The sequence below is a fragment of the Oncorhynchus gorbuscha genome, linkage group LG25 (assembly GCF_021184085.1).
Source record: "Oncorhynchus gorbuscha isolate QuinsamMale2020 ecotype Even-year linkage group LG25, OgorEven_v1.0, whole genome shotgun sequence".
Lineage (NCBI taxonomy): Eukaryota > Metazoa > Chordata > Actinopteri > Salmoniformes > Salmonidae > Oncorhynchus > Oncorhynchus gorbuscha.
The window spans coordinates 6,712,983-6,731,478 of NC_060197.1; the positions used below are offsets into that span (position 1 = coordinate 6,712,983).

At 48.1% G+C, this 18,496-nt stretch overlaps 2 protein-coding genes across 2 annotated transcripts in view; both read right to left on the minus strand.

Moving 5' to 3' along the window:
* Positions 1-1,567: 1,567 nt before the first annotated feature.
* Positions 1,568-4,214, minus strand: LOC124014265 (NADH dehydrogenase [ubiquinone] 1 alpha subcomplex subunit 12-like). Its single transcript, XM_046329075.1, has 5 exons — positions 4,175-4,214; positions 2,825-3,059; positions 2,438-2,520; positions 2,124-2,211; positions 1,568-1,863 (listed from the first exon to the last, which is right to left on the minus strand). The coding sequence occupies exons 2-5, from the start codon at positions 2,911-2,913 to the stop codon at positions 1,689-1,691; spliced, it is 435 nt and encodes a 144-aa protein (XP_046185031.1). The 5' UTR covers positions 2,914-3,059; positions 4,175-4,214; the 3' UTR covers positions 1,568-1,688.
* Positions 4,215-5,017: 803 nt separating this feature from the next.
* The window catches only part of LOC124013561 (FYVE, RhoGEF and PH domain-containing protein 6-like), a 28,817-nt gene continuing 15,338 nt past the window's right edge, over positions 5,018-18,496 (minus strand). The window contains exons 10-21 of the mRNA XM_046327883.1: positions 13,498-13,548; positions 13,334-13,392; positions 13,170-13,241; positions 12,932-13,000; positions 12,699-12,782; positions 12,533-12,612; positions 12,277-12,379; positions 8,065-8,208; positions 7,851-7,953; positions 7,487-7,713; positions 7,248-7,396; positions 5,018-7,047 (exon numbers count right to left, since the gene is read on the minus strand). Coding sequence (XP_046183839.1) covers positions 7,011-7,047; positions 7,248-7,396; positions 7,487-7,713; positions 7,851-7,953; positions 8,065-8,208; positions 12,277-12,379; positions 12,533-12,612; positions 12,699-12,782; positions 12,932-13,000; positions 13,170-13,241; positions 13,334-13,392; positions 13,498-13,548 — 1,178 coding nt within the window. The 3' untranslated portion in view covers positions 5,018-7,010. The remainder of the gene's footprint in view (positions 7,048-7,247; positions 7,397-7,486; positions 7,714-7,850; positions 7,954-8,064; positions 8,209-12,276; positions 12,380-12,532; positions 12,613-12,698; positions 12,783-12,931; positions 13,001-13,169; positions 13,242-13,333; positions 13,393-13,497; positions 13,549-18,496) is intronic.

An 18,496-nucleotide genomic window follows, 5' to 3' on the forward strand; every position in this document is an offset into this window, starting at 1 on the left:
TTAGGGAGATAAGGTGGGATGGACTGAGAGTAGCTGAGGGATGGGGTTAGAGAGATAGCTGGGATGGACTGAGAGTAGCTGAGGGGTGGGGTTAGGGAGATAGGTGGGATGGACTGAGAGTAGCTGAGGGATGGGGTTAGGGAGATAGCTGGGATGGACTGAGAGTAGCTGAGGGATGGGGTTAGGGAGATAGCTGGGATGGACTGAGAGTAGCTGAGGGGTGGGTTTAAAAGCTCATGTTATATAATATGTAAAATGTGTGTATGAATACAACAAAATAAAAAGCTGTAAAAACAAAAGTTATTTTTGTCCTCTGAAGAGGGGGAATGGTGAATGGGCCCCCCTACAAAAAAAGTATACTTTTTTATCGAAGAATATCAGCTATTTTTTTTATTTTTAAACATTTTAATAGAAAACAATCACAGTATGATACTTAATTGTTACCCAGAAATGGTGTTACATTGAGATAAGAAAAAAAGAAGGCTGCATTGGACCTTAAATATACATCCTTCCTTCCTCTCTCCCTTAGAGTAACCACTGACCACTAACACAATTGGGACGGTGGCTATTTGTGAGGGTTTCACCTGTCCAGCCATGTCATTTCAGTGAGGGGCATTTAAAAATTAATCAAACAGCCATATAAAAGGATAGATAGACTGACCTCATCATCTGCCTCCTCACTGACCCCACGGCCAAATAGCGTTGACAGCGTAAACCTTCTCATTTAACAGCCCAGACCGCTGGAAGCAAAGGCAGCATTAGCATACTGATAAACCCTGAGTAACCAGGCTTCTGAAAATATGAATGTCCTTACTAAGGTACAGACTACAGTAGAATAGCTATTATGATACCTACAAGTAGATAAACTCTGCAATTTTTTCAGTGTAGAAAAATATCTACATAAACACCATATGAAAAGATTCACCAGGGACGAATACAGTATTTATTTTCTGCACCACCAAGGATAGTCAAACCATGGTCGTAACTTCACATTTACAGTAGAGAATTGTCTGCCAACCGACAGATTGGTACTGGATTGAGAAACACTGCTCTTATATATTGCAAATGGCTTTGATATAACTAATACCTTCAGTCAATAGTCCAGAATGGGCCACAAGCCAAGAAGAGTTAACTCACCTCTCATAGCACAGCAGAGTCTCCGAGAGGACAGAGGGATTGGAGCTGGGAGTGTCTGTCTGCCTGTATGAATGTGACAACACCCTGCCCACAATATCACCCTGATGTGATAGCCAGTCAGCACAGACATGCTCCTAGTACCCCCATGTGAAATACTGCAGCCTTTTATCAGCTCAGAAATATCCTGTCTGCGACACACACACAAATCAGACCATCTAACACCCCCAGAGAAACTCAGAAAAATATTACCTCAATCTGCACCTCTACAATGGTCCAGTCTAAGTCAGTCTTAAAAAAACCTCTCAAACAAACTCATGTTGCTAACATTTTTATCCCAGACTCATGGAGAGCTGGTCATTAGTCAGCCAACTAGTCACTAGTGACATAACAGCCCATAGTTTCACACATAAGGACTGAGTCATCACCAGTGTCCATATAGATTAGATTTTATTTAGAAGCAAAGAAGTGCTGGTGAACGCACACACAGGAAATCACACTAATTTACAGAACAAGGTCATGGGTCAGAAGTTGAAGGTCAGGTCACAGCAGGGTCACTGAGCCTTTGGGGGCACCCACTCGTGGATCTTCTTGCGGGTGGTGGAGTAGGGCACGTACGCCTGGGCCGAACCACTCACGTTGAACTGGTGGACCTCCGCCAGGAACTTCTTAGGTGTAGGGGGGTGTGTGGTGGGAGGGTTGTCTGTCATACAGTGGAGCCAGCGATGCCTGAGGAGATTTAAGATTGGGAGTTAGAATCAGGTACTCATTTAATCAATAGGGTAGTTCATCAATAGAAGGTTCGTAGACGGTAAAAACACAATTAAGACACCAGTACATCAATTCAATAAGTTCCACCCAGATCTGTTACAATTCCATATTGAGGCCAGCAATTTTACTATAAAGGCCAGTATCTCCAACATGGCAATGGCCATGTCACTGCGATAGAGGCAACGCCACCTGTGTCAAACCAAGTGAGATGCATTTACCATTCAGCGGGCACCATGCTGCCATCCACCTCCCACATGGTGTTCTTTCCATTCATCTCTGTGGTGTAGATCACCCAGCGGTGACGACCTGACAAGGAGAGGTGTTACTCTGAGTACACTACAGGTCTTTGAACAGCCCTCTCTACCACACTTTTCTACTACTTGATTTCCCCACAGGCAGACCAATCAACTCATATGTAAAATATAACATTTGCGAACTACTTTCAGAGATAATATGATGATTGTCACTGCAGTACATAGCCTAAGGCCATTACTGGTCATGTGATCTGAGGTTTATTTCTGTTCAACCTTACCAAAAAAGTAGCGTGTGTCCTCAAAGTACTTGTTCCCATACTTGTCCACGCCAATCAGGGCTCCCGTTTTCACATCATTTGCCCTGTAACAAAAACATAGTCTAGCTGGCTAGTCCATTAGCCCATCCACTAGCACTATGTCTAATTTGTCAGACCGGATACAGGTCAGAGATCACATAATCACGTAGCCTTAAAACAGCTTTTAAACAGAGCAGTGAGTCCGTTTGTTTACCAATTTAGCCAGCTACAGCAGTTAACTAAGTAGGTAGTTAGTACTAGCAGGTTGCCTGTCGACTGAGGACACACTTATTTATCTCGAGTAAATGCATTGAAAGTGACAACCATCTCTATAGAATACAAAACACATTATATCGCTCTTATACTGACCTGAATAACTGAACAAATAAGCCTTTCACACCACCGTGACCTCCTAACTGCCCCAAAGCCCTTCGAACGACATGTATATACTCCGCCATTTTTAGACGGGACTGATTTGGGTAACGGACACTGTTGTACTTTCCGGCTGAAACGCTTCCCGGTCCACAATAGTTCCGTCCGTGGTTTCAGTAGTTAGTCAATGAACAGCATTTCAAGCAGTTTCATGCGCTGTTTCTCTTCTGTTCTGTGATGACAGTAAATGAGTAAAGTAAACCGTAGTTAGAAAATGTTACCACCTAACTGTACATTTTGAAGTGTCTCAATATTAGAAACAATTTGATGACAAGCCGGGTAACCTATTGTAAAAAATATATATATATTTTTTTTAAATAATAATGTAACCATGATAACAGTCTTGTCTTAAGTGTCTCTTACTTATGAGCAAAATGTGACGACTTTATTATAGAAAAATTCAAGAAGCTAACTGTCCTGTTTCAAGTATCTTTAGAAGCTAAATGTAATGACATGCTGCTTAGTTATAATAAAATGCTCCCAAAATATGGATAATTGTAATACATTTAAAATATATTTTCATACAGTGTCTTCAGAAATGATTCACACCCCTGGACTTTTTCCACGTGTTGTTGTGTTACAGATGTTGTGTCACTGGCCTACCCGCAATACACCACAATGTGAAAGTGGAATTATGTTTTTAGAAATTTATACAAATTGAAATGTCTGCATCAATAAGTATTCAACCCCTTTGTTATGGCAAGCCTAAATTCAGGAGTAAAAATGTGCCTAACAAGACGCATGGACTCAATCTGTGTGCAATAATCTCAGTACCCCACACTGTCCCTCAATCGAGCAGTGAATTTCAAACACAGATTCAACCACAAAGTCCAGGGAGGTTTTCCAATGCCTCGCAAAGAAGGGCACCTATTGGTAGATGGGTATAAATAAAATTACAAATCAGACATTGAATCCCCATTGAACAAGGTGTAGTTATGAATTACACTTTGGATGGTGTATCAATACACCCAGGCACGACAAAGATACTGTTGTTTGCAATAAGTCACTAAAGTAAAACTGCAGAAAATAAAGAAACTTTATGTCCTGAATATAAAGCGTTATGTTAACACGTTAACATTAACACAAAACATAATTGAGTAGCAATCTTCATATTTTCAAGCATGACGGTGGCTACAGCATGTTATGAGTATATCGGCAAAGAAAGAGAATAGAGCCAAGCACAGGCACAATCCTAGAGGAAAACATGGTTCAGTCTGTTTTCCAACAGAAACTGGGTAACAAATTCACCTTTCAGCAGGACAATAACCTAAAAGACAAGTTGCTTACCAATAAGACATTGAATGTTCCTGAGTGGCCTAGTTACAGTTTTGACTTAAACCGGCTATGGCAAGACTTGAAAATGGCTGTCTAGCAATGATTAACAACCAACTTGACAGAGCTTGAAGAATTTAAAAAAGAATCATGTGCAAATATTGTACAACCTAGGTGTGCAAAGCTCTTGGAGACGTACCCAGAAAGACTTACAGCTGTAGTCGCTGCCAAAGGTGATTCTAATATGTATTGACTCAGGGGTGTGAATACACATGTAAATGCAATATTTCTGTATTTCATTTGAAATACATTTCCCAACATTTCTAAAAACGTTTTCACTTTATCGTTATGGGTATTGTGTGTAGATGAATGAGAGAAACAAAATCTATTTCATCAATTTTGAATTCAGGCTGTAACACAACAAAATGTGGAATAAGTCAAGGGGTATGAATACTTTCTGAAGGCACTGTACATATTAGAATGATCTTATTCAGGGGAAGAAAGGAGCTGAGTAAACCCACAGAGAGTGAACGTTGGAGTTGTGGGTAAATATGAGTCATATTTTGAAATACTCTTATCTCCCTCAACACAGTGCTTTGATCACTGAGCTCAAAGCAGAAATAAGACAGCCGAGGAAGACTTCTTTATCAGTGTCAAACTTAAAACACACACGCACACGCGCCTCAAACACGCACACACACTCGCGCCTCAAACACACACATGCACACACACTCGCGCCTCAAACACACACTCGCGTCTCAAACACACACACGCACACACACTCGCGCCTCAAACACACACACGCATGCAAAGAATCCACACCCACAAAGAAATGCCTGCACCCACACATCAATCAGCACTATGCAATAAAATAACTCAAGTGACAGTAATCTAAGGAGGAAAGATGTATTAACTCCCTCATCCCTTGATGTCTCAAAGCATGAAATTAGGCCAAGATGCAATGTCACTTTCATAGGTTTTATTAAAAAGTGGTGCCTGACAGTTCTGTAGAAATATTATTTACAGATGAGACACGATGGCTCTCTAGTGATTGTGTATTAGGGTGGAGGGACATTTAGTCTCTATAAAATATGATCTGTTTTGAGTTATCCCTAATGCTTCTCTGTGTTATAAACTTCATTTCCCATAAGGCCAACTGCCACAATGGTGTAGTAGTGCAACCCGATTAGTACATTTGAAGTACTAAATGTAAACTCGAAACAATTTTCTATTTAAATACATAATGGATATTTACACTGTTTAATGTCAGATGTGCCGGCCAAAGTAGTCACTGTGATAATAGAATATCCTAATTCAAATGAATAATTAATTAAACAATGCACCACATGATGAAATAACGTTCTCTGTATCTATATTATTAAAAGATAATTGCGCATATTTAAGGCACCGTCTGGATGTTGCTTTATTGCTAGTGAGCATTTCCTCAGGGATACATTTCATTCTCCATTCCACCTCAAAAGACAAGCATTATTTTGTCATCTGTTCACTTTAAATTATTCAATTAAAAAATGATACAAATGAGGCCTGGATTAAAAGATTCCTCCTAATGAATCCAACAAGTCTGTTGTGGCAGTTTAAAACAAACTAGTGAGGCATTGTTACAACACGTGCTTTTACAACCATCATGGCATACAATACAAAAGGTAGCTACTACTTATTACAAAAGTGACAAAGATAGTATCTGTTATCAAATAAATCATATTTCTAAAATCACATAATTATGGACAGTGAGAAATGTACAGTTCTATATAAATATTATCTCTTGACTTTTAGAAAAAAAAAGGTATATTTTACTCTCCCAATTCTAAATATTGCCCAAGCACCGCATCTGATTCTAACATATACTCTTTAAAAATGCATTTGTTCTATAGGCTGTGTAGTAAAATATTGACATTATGCCATTTCCAGTTTTATCCAGTATACTGCATTATACATGTGGTAGATGTACTGAGTTAAGCCTAACAGAGAATAACAATATAAACCGACCCCTGTAATTTTGCTATATTTCTAAGGGGCAAAATGCTCATCTCCTGTGTCTCTGTGGCACCCTGTTTTTTCACAGTTGAATCCAACCACCTGCAGTGCACCAGAGAAGCTTCCCTACTCAGAGAGAACGCACTGCGTCTCACCCTTCTTTGTAACTGGTATCCATCCCATCATGCAAGGTTCCCACTCTAATCACCATTCCAATTTCCATAATTCATCAATATTTGAGTTTAAACTTTTCTTATAATACGTTACACCCCGCCCCCCCCCCCAAAAAAAAATGAAATCCTTGAACTTTTCAGGGATAATGTAAATCAATAGCAATTTAAATCAAATCCTTTTCAATGACTTTCAAGGCTTTTTGTGGACCGTGGGAACCCCTGTATAAGGTAGCAGGCTGTCCACAGACAATAATTCTGTTAACACTTACACACACGCTTCAGGACATAACCTTTGACCCACAGCTGTGACACATAACATTTCCATCTAAGATCAAGAGCAGATAGATAAGCAGCCTGTGAGGCTCAACATGCCCATAACCTCAGAGCTCCACTGGAAGCATAGTAGTTTTACCAAGGTCAAACTTTCAACGGATCCCAACATTTACAATGTAGAGCTGACACAAAGTCCATATTTTCACTAGAAAGACATTGATGTCTGTTCTTTACACCACTGGGACTCTGGGGTCTCCTGGCAGGCAGCCGGACCGGTTCATCAGGGCTCGGGGTGTGGGGAGTGCTTCCTGAGCTTTCGGACCCCTGACATGTGTCTAGAGGTCAAGGATCAAAAGGGTATCCGTGTCCACTGGCTCCAGGGGAAGAACATGAGCTGACTGGTTTAGGTGTTAAAGAATCATGGCCTCCTGGAAAGCCTCTATCCACCTGAGAGAAAATTGAGAAACACAACATGAACTTTATTGCAATGGCAGCTGGGGGAAAAAGACAAACTCGTCAATAAATGTTATATTGATAAAATAACTATATGAATGCTTTCACCCTCCCACGCTCTGCTGTTACAGCGTGGTCCCCTCCTGATTGATGGATACTCTATTGATCCCTAAGCCAAAGGGAATTTCCATTACCTCTGTGCAGTGGGGATGTCGTCAGCCTTGAAGATATAGAACAGGGTGTTTTTGTGGTACAGTTTAAACTGCAGCTTCTGGAAAGGGCCACACTTCTCCTCCCGCAGGAAGAAGCCTAGCAGAGGCTGGCTCTCTAGAGCAGCTACGTCCTGGAGAGAGGGAGAGAGGTACACATGTCACACACACACACACACACACACAAACGTGTGTTTGTGACTAGAGTGGCGTAGGTGTGTTACCTCGCTGGCGGCGTAGGTGTACAGGACTTTGTTCTTGATGACGAACCATAGCCTCTTCCATTGCTTCTTGTTGCCCTTCGACCTCTGTAGGTAGCCACTCATGGAGGAGTTCTCTGTGTTTGCAGACACCTCTTTGAGAGCAGCTGGGATCTTCTTCTGTTTCCTGGAGAAAGAGAATCCCCCAGATCTGCCAGTAGGAGACAGCGCCCCAGAAGCAACACGGTCACCTAGGAAACACGAACACAAAGCACCCTCTGACATACATACTGAATTCACAATAACAAACACAGGGTTTAAATCATTACTTAACCTCAATTCATTCCATCTTTAATATTTCATATGTATTCATGTAAAAGACGCATACTGTTCTCCTGTAGCTTGACGAAGCAGTGATCACACACACGAGCCGGCTGGTTCTTCAAGTACTCTAGATAGAACTTATTGGACGAGCACGTCTGACACACAACCTGCAATACACACAGTGAGTGAGAAAACCACTACACACACACACACACGTATGCACGCACACACACACACATCCTACTGAGTATAGTGGTGAGCCCTTGTCCCTTCCTTACCTTCCCGCAGGCTCGGCAGTGGTGGCGTCTCCAGGTGAGGGTGAATTCACAGGTACAGACCATACACATGGTGGCCCTCAGGTCTGGGATCCAGATAGGGGCCTTAGAACCCAGCGGGGCCCCACTGTCACACACACCATCAGCCTACACAGAGAGAGAAGGTTATAGCCATTACATGTGGATTGTAGGAAGATTATACTGGCTATGGTAACAGTGGGATCGGAGTGTTCCCATATTCAGTAAGTCGAATGAGCAGGAACTACACAGGCTACAAGCACGTGCATGCTCACACACACACACACACACACACACACACACACACACACACACACACACACACACACACACACACACACACACACACACACACACACACACACACACACACACACACACACACACACACACACACACACACACACACACACACACACACACACCTCCTCCTGACACACACACTGCCTCACCTCCTCCTGACACACACACTGCCTCAGCTCCTCCTGACACACACACTGCCTCACCTCCTCCTGACTCACACACTGCCTCACCTCCTCCTGACACACACACTGCCTCAGCTCCTCCTGACTCACACACTGCCTCAGCTCCTACTGACTCACACACTGCCTCACCTCCTCCTGACACACACACTGCCTCACCTCCTCCTGACACACACACTGCCTCACCTCCTCCTGACTCACACACTGCCTCAGCTCCTCCTGACACACACACCTCCTCCTGACACACACACTGCCTCACCTCCTCCTGACTCACACACTGCCTCAGCTCCTCCTGACACACACACCTCCTCCTGACTCACAAACTGCCTCACCTCCTCCTGACACACACACTGCCTCACCTCCTCCTGACACACACACCTCCTCCTGACTCACACACTGCCTCACCTCCTCCTGACACACACACTGCCTCTCCTCCTCCTGACACACACACTGCCTCACCTCCTCCTGACACACACACTGCCTCAGCTCCTCCTGACACACACATTGCCTCAGCTCCTCCTGACGCACACACTGCCTCAGCTCCTCCCTCAGCTCCTCCTGACACACACACTGCCTCACCTCCTCCTGACACACACACTGCCTCAGCTCCTCCTGACACACACACTGCCTCAGCTCCTCCTGACACACACACTGCCTCACCTCCTCCTGACACACACACTGCCTCAGCTCCTCCTGACACACACACTGCCTCAGCTCCTCCTGACACACACACTGCCTCAGCTCCTCCTGACACACACACTGCCTCACCTCCTCCTGACACACACACTGCCTCACCTCCTCCTGACACACACACTGCCTCAGCTCCTCCTGACTCACACACTGCCTCAGCTCCTCCTGACACACACACTGCCTCACCTCCTCCTGACTCACACACTGCCTCTCCTCCTCCTGACACACACACTGCCTCACCTCCTCCTGACACACACACTGCCTCAGCTCCTCCTGACACACACACTGCCTCAGCTCCTCCTGACACACACACTGCCTCACCTCCTCCTGACACACACACTGCCTCTCCTCCTCCTGACACACACACTGCCTCACCTCCTCCTGACACACACACTGCCTCAGCTCCTCCTGACTCACACACTGCCTCAGCTCCTCCCTGACACACACACACTGCCTCACCTCCTCCTGACTCACACACTGCCTCTCCTCCTCCTGGCTCACACACCTGCCTCACCTCCTCCTGACTCACACACTGCCTCTCCTCCTCCTGACACACACACTGCCTCTCCTCCTCCTGACTCACACACTGCCTCAGCTCCTCCTGACACACACACTGCCTCACCTCCTCCTGACTCACACACTGCCTCTCCTCCTCCTGACACACACACTGCCTCACCTCCTCCTGACTCACACACTGCCTCTCCTCCTCCTGACACACACACTGCCTCACCTCCTCCTGACTCACACACTGCCTCTCCTCCTCCTGACACACACACTGCCTCTCCTCCTCCTGACACACACTCAGCTGCCTCACCTCCTCTTGACACACACACTGCCTCACCTCCTCCTGACTCACACACTGCCTTTCCTCCTCCTGGCTCACACACTGCCTCACCTCCTCCTGACTCACACACTGCCTCTCCTCCTCCTGGCTCACACACTGCCTCACCTCCTCCTGACACACACACTGCCTCTCCTCCTCCTGACTCACACACCTCCTCCTGACACACACACTGCCTCTCCTCCTCCTGACTCACACACCTCCTTCTGACACACACACTGCCTCAGCTCCTCCTGACTCACACACTGCCTCAGCTCCTCCTGACACACACACTGCCTCACCTCCTCCTGACTCACACACTGCCTCACCTCCTCCTGACACACACACTGCCTCAGCTCCTCCTGACACACACACTGCCTCAGCTCCTCCTGACACACACACTGCCTCAGCTCCTCCTGACACACACACTGCCTCACCTCCTCCTGACACACACACTGCCTCACCTCCTCCTGACACACACACTGCCTCAGCTCCTCCTGACTGCCTCACACACTGCCTCAGCTCCTCCTGACACACACACTGCCTCACCTCCTCCTGACTCACACACTGCCTCACCTCCTCCTGACACACACACTGCCTCACCTCCTCCTGACACACACACTGCCTCAGCTCCTCCTGACACACACACTGCCTCAGCTCCTCCTGACACACACACTGCCTCACCTCCTCCTGACACACACACTGCCTCTCCTCCTCCTGACACACACACTGCCTCACCTCCTCCTGACACACACACTGCCTCAGCTCCTCCTGACTCACACACTGCCTCAGCTCCTCCTGACACACACACTGCCTCACCTCCTCCTGACTCACACACTGCCTCTCCTCCTCCTGGCTCACACACTGCCTCACCTCCTCCTGACTCACACACTGCCTCTCCTCCTCCTGACACACACACTGCCTCTCCTCCTCCTGACTCACACACTGCCTCAGCTCCTCCTGACACACACACTGCCTCACCTCCTCCTGACTCACACACTGCCTCTCCTCCTCCTGACACACACACTGCCTCACCTCCTCCTGACTCACACACTGCCTCTCCTCCTCCTGACACACACACTGCCTCACCTCCTCCTGACTCACACACTGCCTCTCCTCCTCCTGACACACACACTGCCTCTCCTCCTCCTGACACACACACTGCCTCACCTCCTCTTGACACACACACTGCCTCACCTCCTCCTGACTCACACACTGCCTTTCCTCCTCCTGGCTCACACACTGCCTCACCTCCTCCTGACTCACACACTGCCTCTCCTCCTCCTGGCTCACACACTGCCTCACCTCCTCCTGACACACACACTGCCTCTCCTCCTCCTGACTCACACACCTCCTCCTGACACACACACTGCCTCTCCTCCTCCTGACACACACACTGCCTCTCCTCCTCCTGACTCACACACCTCCTCCTGACACACACACTGCCTCAGCTCCTCCTGACTCACACACTGCCTCAGCTCCTCCTGACACACACACTGCCTCACCTCCTCCTGACTCACACACTGCCTCTCCTCCTCCTGGCTCACACACTGCCTCACCTCCTCCTGACACACACACTGCCTCTCCTCCTCCTGACTCACACACCTCCTCCTGACACACACACTGCCTCTCCTCCTCCTGACACACACACTGCCTCTCCTCCTCCTGACTCACACACCTCCTCCTGACACACACACTGCCTCACCTCCTCCTGACTCACACACTGCCTCTCCTCCTCCTGGCTCACACACTGCCTCACCTCCTCCTGACACACACACTGCCTCTCCTCCTCCTGACTCACACACCTCCTCCTGACACACACACTGCCTCACCTCCTCCTGACACACACACTGCCTCTCCTCCTCCTGACTCACACACCTCCTCCTGACACACACACTGCCTCTCCTCCTCCTGACTCACACACCTCCTCCTGACACACACACTGCCTCTCCTCCTCCTGACTCACACACCTCCTCCTGACACACACACTGCCTCAGCTCCTCCTGACACACACACTGCCTCTCCTCCTCCTGACTCACACACCTCATCCTGACACACACACTGCCTCTCCTCCTCCTGACACACACACTGCCTCTCCTCCTCCTGACACACACACTGCCTCAGCTCCTCCTGACTCACACACTGCCTCACCTCCTCCTGACACACACACTGCCTCAGCTCCTCCTGACTCACACACTGCCTCACCTCCTCCTGACTACGGCTGGAGATGAAGGTGATCTTCTTCCTGGTGTGGTCGTCTATCGCCGTGGCGATGGCCGCCTGCCACTCATCTCTCTCTGTGGCCGAGCTGCCAGGCAGAAACAACAACAGAAGCCTTTGTAACCAATCAAAAGCTATTACAACGGTCCCCACAACCAATTAGAAGGGTAACTCATCAGAATGTCCATAATGTTAGGCGCCACCTTCAGGTGTTCAGGTGTGTCAGTGAGCAGGTTCTCACCTGGCAGACAGGATGAAGGAACGCTCCACACTCTCAATGTTCAGTTCATTCTGATACGCCTCCTGACTGGGCTTACTCACCTGAACACAATAAACACAGGTTTTCGATGAGACTTCAGAAGAGTATTGTCCAGGGTAAATGTGTGTTCAGCCCTGCCTGTACTCACCTTCATGCCCGCCAGAGAGAGCATGCTGTTGAGTTTATACTGACCAGACTGAACCGGAGTGGTGTACAGAAGAGTGTCATTGAACTAGAGAGACAGATACACACGCCACATCAACATACATATACTTGGGGGGGGGGGGTAATGTTCTGGTCTACAGACCGTGTTGGAACTGTAACGGGTCAGGTATCAAACTGAGACCTCCACTACCCCCGGGGGCATCCGTCAGTACTCACCAGGAAGAACATCCGTGGCTGCATGACCTTCCTGGACAGCTTCATCAGAGTGCCCTCCTTAAGAAACACCTGGGGACAAGAAGTGATCCCAACAGATGAGATCACAGGTGTGTGTGTGTGTGTGTGTGTGTGTGTGTGTGTGTGTGTGTGTGTGTGTGTGTGTGTGCGTGCGTGCGTGCGTGCGTGCGTGTGCGTGCGTGCGTGCGTGCGTGTGCGTGTCATAGTGCTGGACACTCACCCTGCCCGGCTGAACAATCTCATGCTGTCCGTTCAGACTGTACTGAATGTGCATCAGCTTCTGAAAGTTATCCTGAAAGATAGAGACAGACGGGGGTCAGAGGAAATGCAATGGGATGCCTTTGGCCGAATTCTCATGAGGATGGACATGGTGTGACGTCTCACCCCTTGTTTCATGATGTCGTTGGCATGGTTGGCCACCTCCTTCACTATGCCCAGAGCAGCTGTAAGGTCAACATGATTAACATGCCGTGAGAGTGTCTGTGAGAGAGAAATGGCATCTCACCGGACATTGTCACACACAGCCTGATCAACATTGTTCCACTCACCCTGCGTGTCTTTGTAGTCAGACGAGTCCTCAGGAAGGTTCTTCAGATAATCTGTAGAAGAGCAGGAAGTTACATCAGTCCCAGATCACACTAAATCATGCTACATACATAAGCAGTTCATACATGTGGAGAAGTGTGTCTGCTGTTACACTATGTGTCCTCTAGGTGGCAGAGTGCTGCCGGTGCACTAAATAGTGCAGGCTCCATGGGATGCCGCAGCACCATAGCCACGGGAAGTAGGGGTGACGAGGGTGATACAACACCCCCTGAAAGAATATACACAAAATAATACAAAAGTAGTGCACTGGGCCTCTACTAGTATTAGTGGGCCCATATAGACTGTAGCAGGGGCCCATATAGACTGTAGCATGGGCCCATATAGACTGTAGCATGGGCCCATATAGACTATAGCAGGGGCCCATATAGACTGTAGCATGGGCCCATATAGACTGTAGCATGGGCCCATATAGACTGTAGCATGGGCCCATATAGACTGTAGCAGGGGCCCATATAGACTGTAGCATGGGCCCATATAGACCTCTGTAGCACGGGCCCATATAGACTGTAGCATGGGCCCATATAGACCTCTGTAGCAAGGGCCCATATAGACCTCTGTAGCACGGGCCCATATAGACCTCTGTAGCAAGGGCCCATATAGACCTCTGTAGCACGGGCCCATATAGACTGTAGCATGGGCCCATATAGACAGACCTCTGTAGCAGGGGCCCATATAGACTGTAGCACAGGCCCATATAGACCTCTGTAGCACGGGCCCATATAGACCTCTGTAGCACGGGCCCATATAGACCTCTGTAGCACGGGCCCATATAGACCTCTGTAGCAGGGGCCCATATAGACTGTAGCACAGGCCCATATAGACCTCTGTAGCACGGGCCCATATAGACCTCTGTAGCACGGGCCCATATAGACCTCTGTAGCACGGGCCCATATAGACCTCTGTAGCACGGGCCCATATAGACCTCTGTAGCACGGGCCCATATAGACCTATGTAGCACGGGCCCATATAGACTGTAGCACGGACCCATATAGACCTCTGTAGCACGGGCCCATATAGACCTCTGTAGCACGGGCCCATATAGACTGTAGCACAGGCCCATATAGACCTCTGTAGCACGGGCCCATATAGACCTCTGTAGCACGGGCCCATATAGACCTCTGTAGCATGGGCCCATATAGACCTCTGTAGCATGGACCCATATAGACCTCTGTAGCACGGGCCCATATAGACCTCTGTAGCACGGGCCCATATAGACTGTAGCACAGGCCCATATAGACCTCTGTAGCACGGGCCCATATAGACCTCTATAGCACGGGCCCATATAGACCTCTGTAGCACGGGCCCATATAGACCTATGTAGCACGGGCCCATATAGACTGTAGCACGGACCCATATAGACCTCTGTAGCACGGGCCCATATAGACCTCTGTAGCACGGGCCCATATAGACTGTAGCACAGGCCCATATAGACCTCTGTAGCACGGGCCCATATAGACCTCTGTAGCACGGGCCCATATAGACCTCTGTAGCATGGGCCCATATAGACCTCTGTAGCATGGACCCATATAGACTGTAGCACAGGCCCATATAGACCTCTGTAGCACGGGCCCATATAGACCTCTGTAGCATGGGCCCATATAGACCTCTGTAGCACGGGCCCATATAGACCTCTGTAGCACGGGCCCATATAGACCTCTGTAGCACGGGCCCATATAGACCTCTGTAGCACGGGCCCATATAGACCTCTGTAGCACAGGCCCATATAGACTGTAGCACAGGCCCATATAGACCTCTGTAGCATGGACCCATATAGACTGTAGCACAGGCCCATATAGACATCTGTAGCACGGGCCCATATAGACCTCTGTAGCATGGGCCCATATAGACCTCTGTAGCACGGGCCCATATAGACCTCTGTAGCACGGGCCCATATAGACCTCTGTAGCACGGGCCCATATAGACCTCTGTAGCATGGGCCCATATAGACCTCTGTAGCACGGGCCCATATAGACCTCTGTAGCATGGGCCCATATAGACCTCTGTAGCACGGGCCCATATAGACTGTAGCACGGGCCCATATAGACTGTAGCACGGACCCATATAGACCTCTGTAGCACGGGCCCATAGAGACCTCTGTAGCACAGGCCCATATAGACTGTAGCACAGGCCCATATAGACCTCTGTAGCATGGACCCATATAGACTGTAGCACAGGCCCATATAGACCTCTGTAGCACGGGCCCATATAGACCTCTGTAGCACGGGCCCATATAGACCTCTGTAGCACGGGCCCATATAGACCTCTGTAGCACGGGCCCATATAGACCTCTGTAGCACGGGCCCATATAGACCTCTGTAGCACGGGCCCATATAGACCTCTGTAGCATGGGCCCATATAGACCACTGTAGCACGCGCCCATATAGACTGTAGCACGGGCCCATATAGACCTCTGTAGCACGGGCCCATATAGACCTCTGTAGCATGGGCCCATATAGACCTCTGTAGCACGGGCCCATATAGACTGTAGCACGGGCCCATATAGACTGTAGCACGGACCCATATAGACCTCTGTACCACGGGCCCATAGAGACCTCTGTAGCATGGGCCCATAGAGACCTCTATAGCATGTGCCCATATAGACCTCTATAGCATGGGCCCATATAGACCTCTAAAGCATGACCTATGTAGCACGGGCCCATAGAGACCTCTGTAGCACGGGCCCATGTAGACCTATAAAGCACGGGCCCATAGAGACCTCTGTAGCACGGGCCCATATAGACCTATGTAGCACGGGCCCATGTAGACCTATAAAGCACGGGCCCATAGAGACCTCTGTAGCACGGGCCCATAGAGACTTCTATAGCATGGGCCCATATAGACCTATGTAGCACGGGCCCATATAGACCTATGTAGCACGGGCCCATATAGACCTATGTAGCACGGGCCCATAGAGACCTATGTAGCACGGGCCCATAGAGACCTCTGTAGCAAGGGCCCATATAGACCTCTGTAGCACGGGCCCATATAGACCTATGTAGCAGGGGCCCATATAGACCTATGTAGCACGGCCCATATAGACCTCTGTAGCACGGGCCCATAGAGACCTCTATAGCATGGGCCCATATAGACCTATGTAGCACGGGCCCATAGAGACCTCTGTAGCAAGGGCCCATATAGACCTCTGTAGCACGGGCCCATATAGACCTATGTAGCAGGGGCCCATATAGACCTATGTAGCACGGCCCATATAGACCTCTGTAGCACGGGCCCATAGAGACCTCTATAGCATGGGCCCATATAGACCTATGTAGCACGGGCCCATAGAGACCTCTGTAGCACGGGCCCATATAGACCTATGTAGCACGGGCCCATGTAGACCTATAAAGCACGGGCCCATAGAGACCTCTATAGCATGGGCCCATATAGACCTATGTAGCAGGGGCCCATATAGACCTATGTAACACGGGCCCATATAGACCTATGTAGCACGGGCCAATATAGACCTATGTAGCACGGGCCCATAGAGACCTATGTAGCACAGGCCCATATAGACCTATATAGCACGGGCCCATAGAGACCTATGTAGCACGGGCCCATAGAGACCTCTGTTGTGATGTCTTGATTATGTGATGTGATGATGTGTTGTGATATGATGATGTGATGTGATGATGTGTTGTGATGTGATGACGTGATGACGTGATGACGTGATGATGTGATGTGATTTGATGATGTGATGTTATGATGTGATGATGATGATGTGATGATGTGATGTGATGTGATGATGTGTTGTGATTTATGATGTGATGATGTGTTGATGTGATGTGATGATGTGTTGTGATTTGATGATGTGATGTGATGATATGATGATGTGTTGATGTGATGTGATGATGTGATGTGATGATGTGTTGATGTGATGTGATGTGATAATGTGTTGTGATTTGATGATGTGATGTTATGATGTGATGATGTGATGATGTGTTGATGTGATGTGATGATGTGTTGTGATGTGATGATGTGTTGATGTGATGTGATGATGTGTTGTGATTTGATGATGTGATGATATGATGATGTGTTGATGTGATGTGATGATGTGATGTGATGTGATGATGTGTTGATGTGATAATGTGTTGTGATTTGATGATGTGATGTTATGATGTGATGATGTGTTGATGTGATGTGATGATGTGATGATGTGTTGATGTGATGTGATGATGTGATGATGTGTTGTGATTTGATGATGTGATGTTATGATGTGATGATGATGTGATGTGATGATGTGTTGTGATGTGATGATGTGTTGATGTGATGTGATGATGTGTTGTGATTTGATGGCTTCCAGAACTGGCTTCCAGTTGAAGCTCGCATCCGCTACAAGACCATGGTGCTTGCCTACGGAGCTGTGAGGGGAACGGCACCTCAGTACCTCCAGGCTCTGATCAGGCCCTACACCCAAACAAGGGCACTGCGTTCATCCACCTCTGGCCTGCTCGCCTCCCTACCACTGAGGAAGTACAGCTCCCGCTCAGCCCAGTCAAAACTGTTCGCTGCCCTGGCCCCCCAATGGTGGAACAAACTCCCTCACGACGCCAGGACAGCGGAGTCAATCACCACCTTCCGGAGACACCTGAAACCCCACCTCTTTAAGGAATACCTAGGATAGGTTAAGTAATCCCTCTCACCCCACCCCCCTAAGTTTTAGATGCACTATTGTTAAGTGACTGTCCCACTGGATGTCATAAGGTGAATGCACCAATTTGTAAGTCGCTCTGGATAAGAGCGTCTGCTAAATGACTTAAATGTAATGTAAAATGTAATGTTATGATGTGATGATGTGTTGTGATGTGATGATGTGTTGATGTGATGTGATGATGTGTTGTGATTTGATGATGTGATGTGATGATATGATGATGTGTTGATGTGATGTGATGATGTGATGATGTGATGATGTGTTGATGTGATGTGATAAATGTGTTGTGATTT

Bases quoted from the DNA above. Each gene is read 5' to 3' on its own strand.
- LOC124014265 (XM_046329075.1), bottom strand. From the start codon at position 2,913: ATGGCGGAGTATATACATGTCGTTCGAAGGGCTTTGGGGCAGTTAGGA. The intron at 2,212-2,437 runs GTAAGGTTGAAC...TCTCCTTGTCAG, and splicing joins GGACACACGCTACTTTTTTG to GTCGTCACCGCTGGGTGATC. The intron at 1,864-2,123 runs GTAAATGCATCT...AAATCTCCTCAG, and splicing joins AGCATGGTGCCCGCTGAATG to GCATCGCTGGCTCCACTGTA.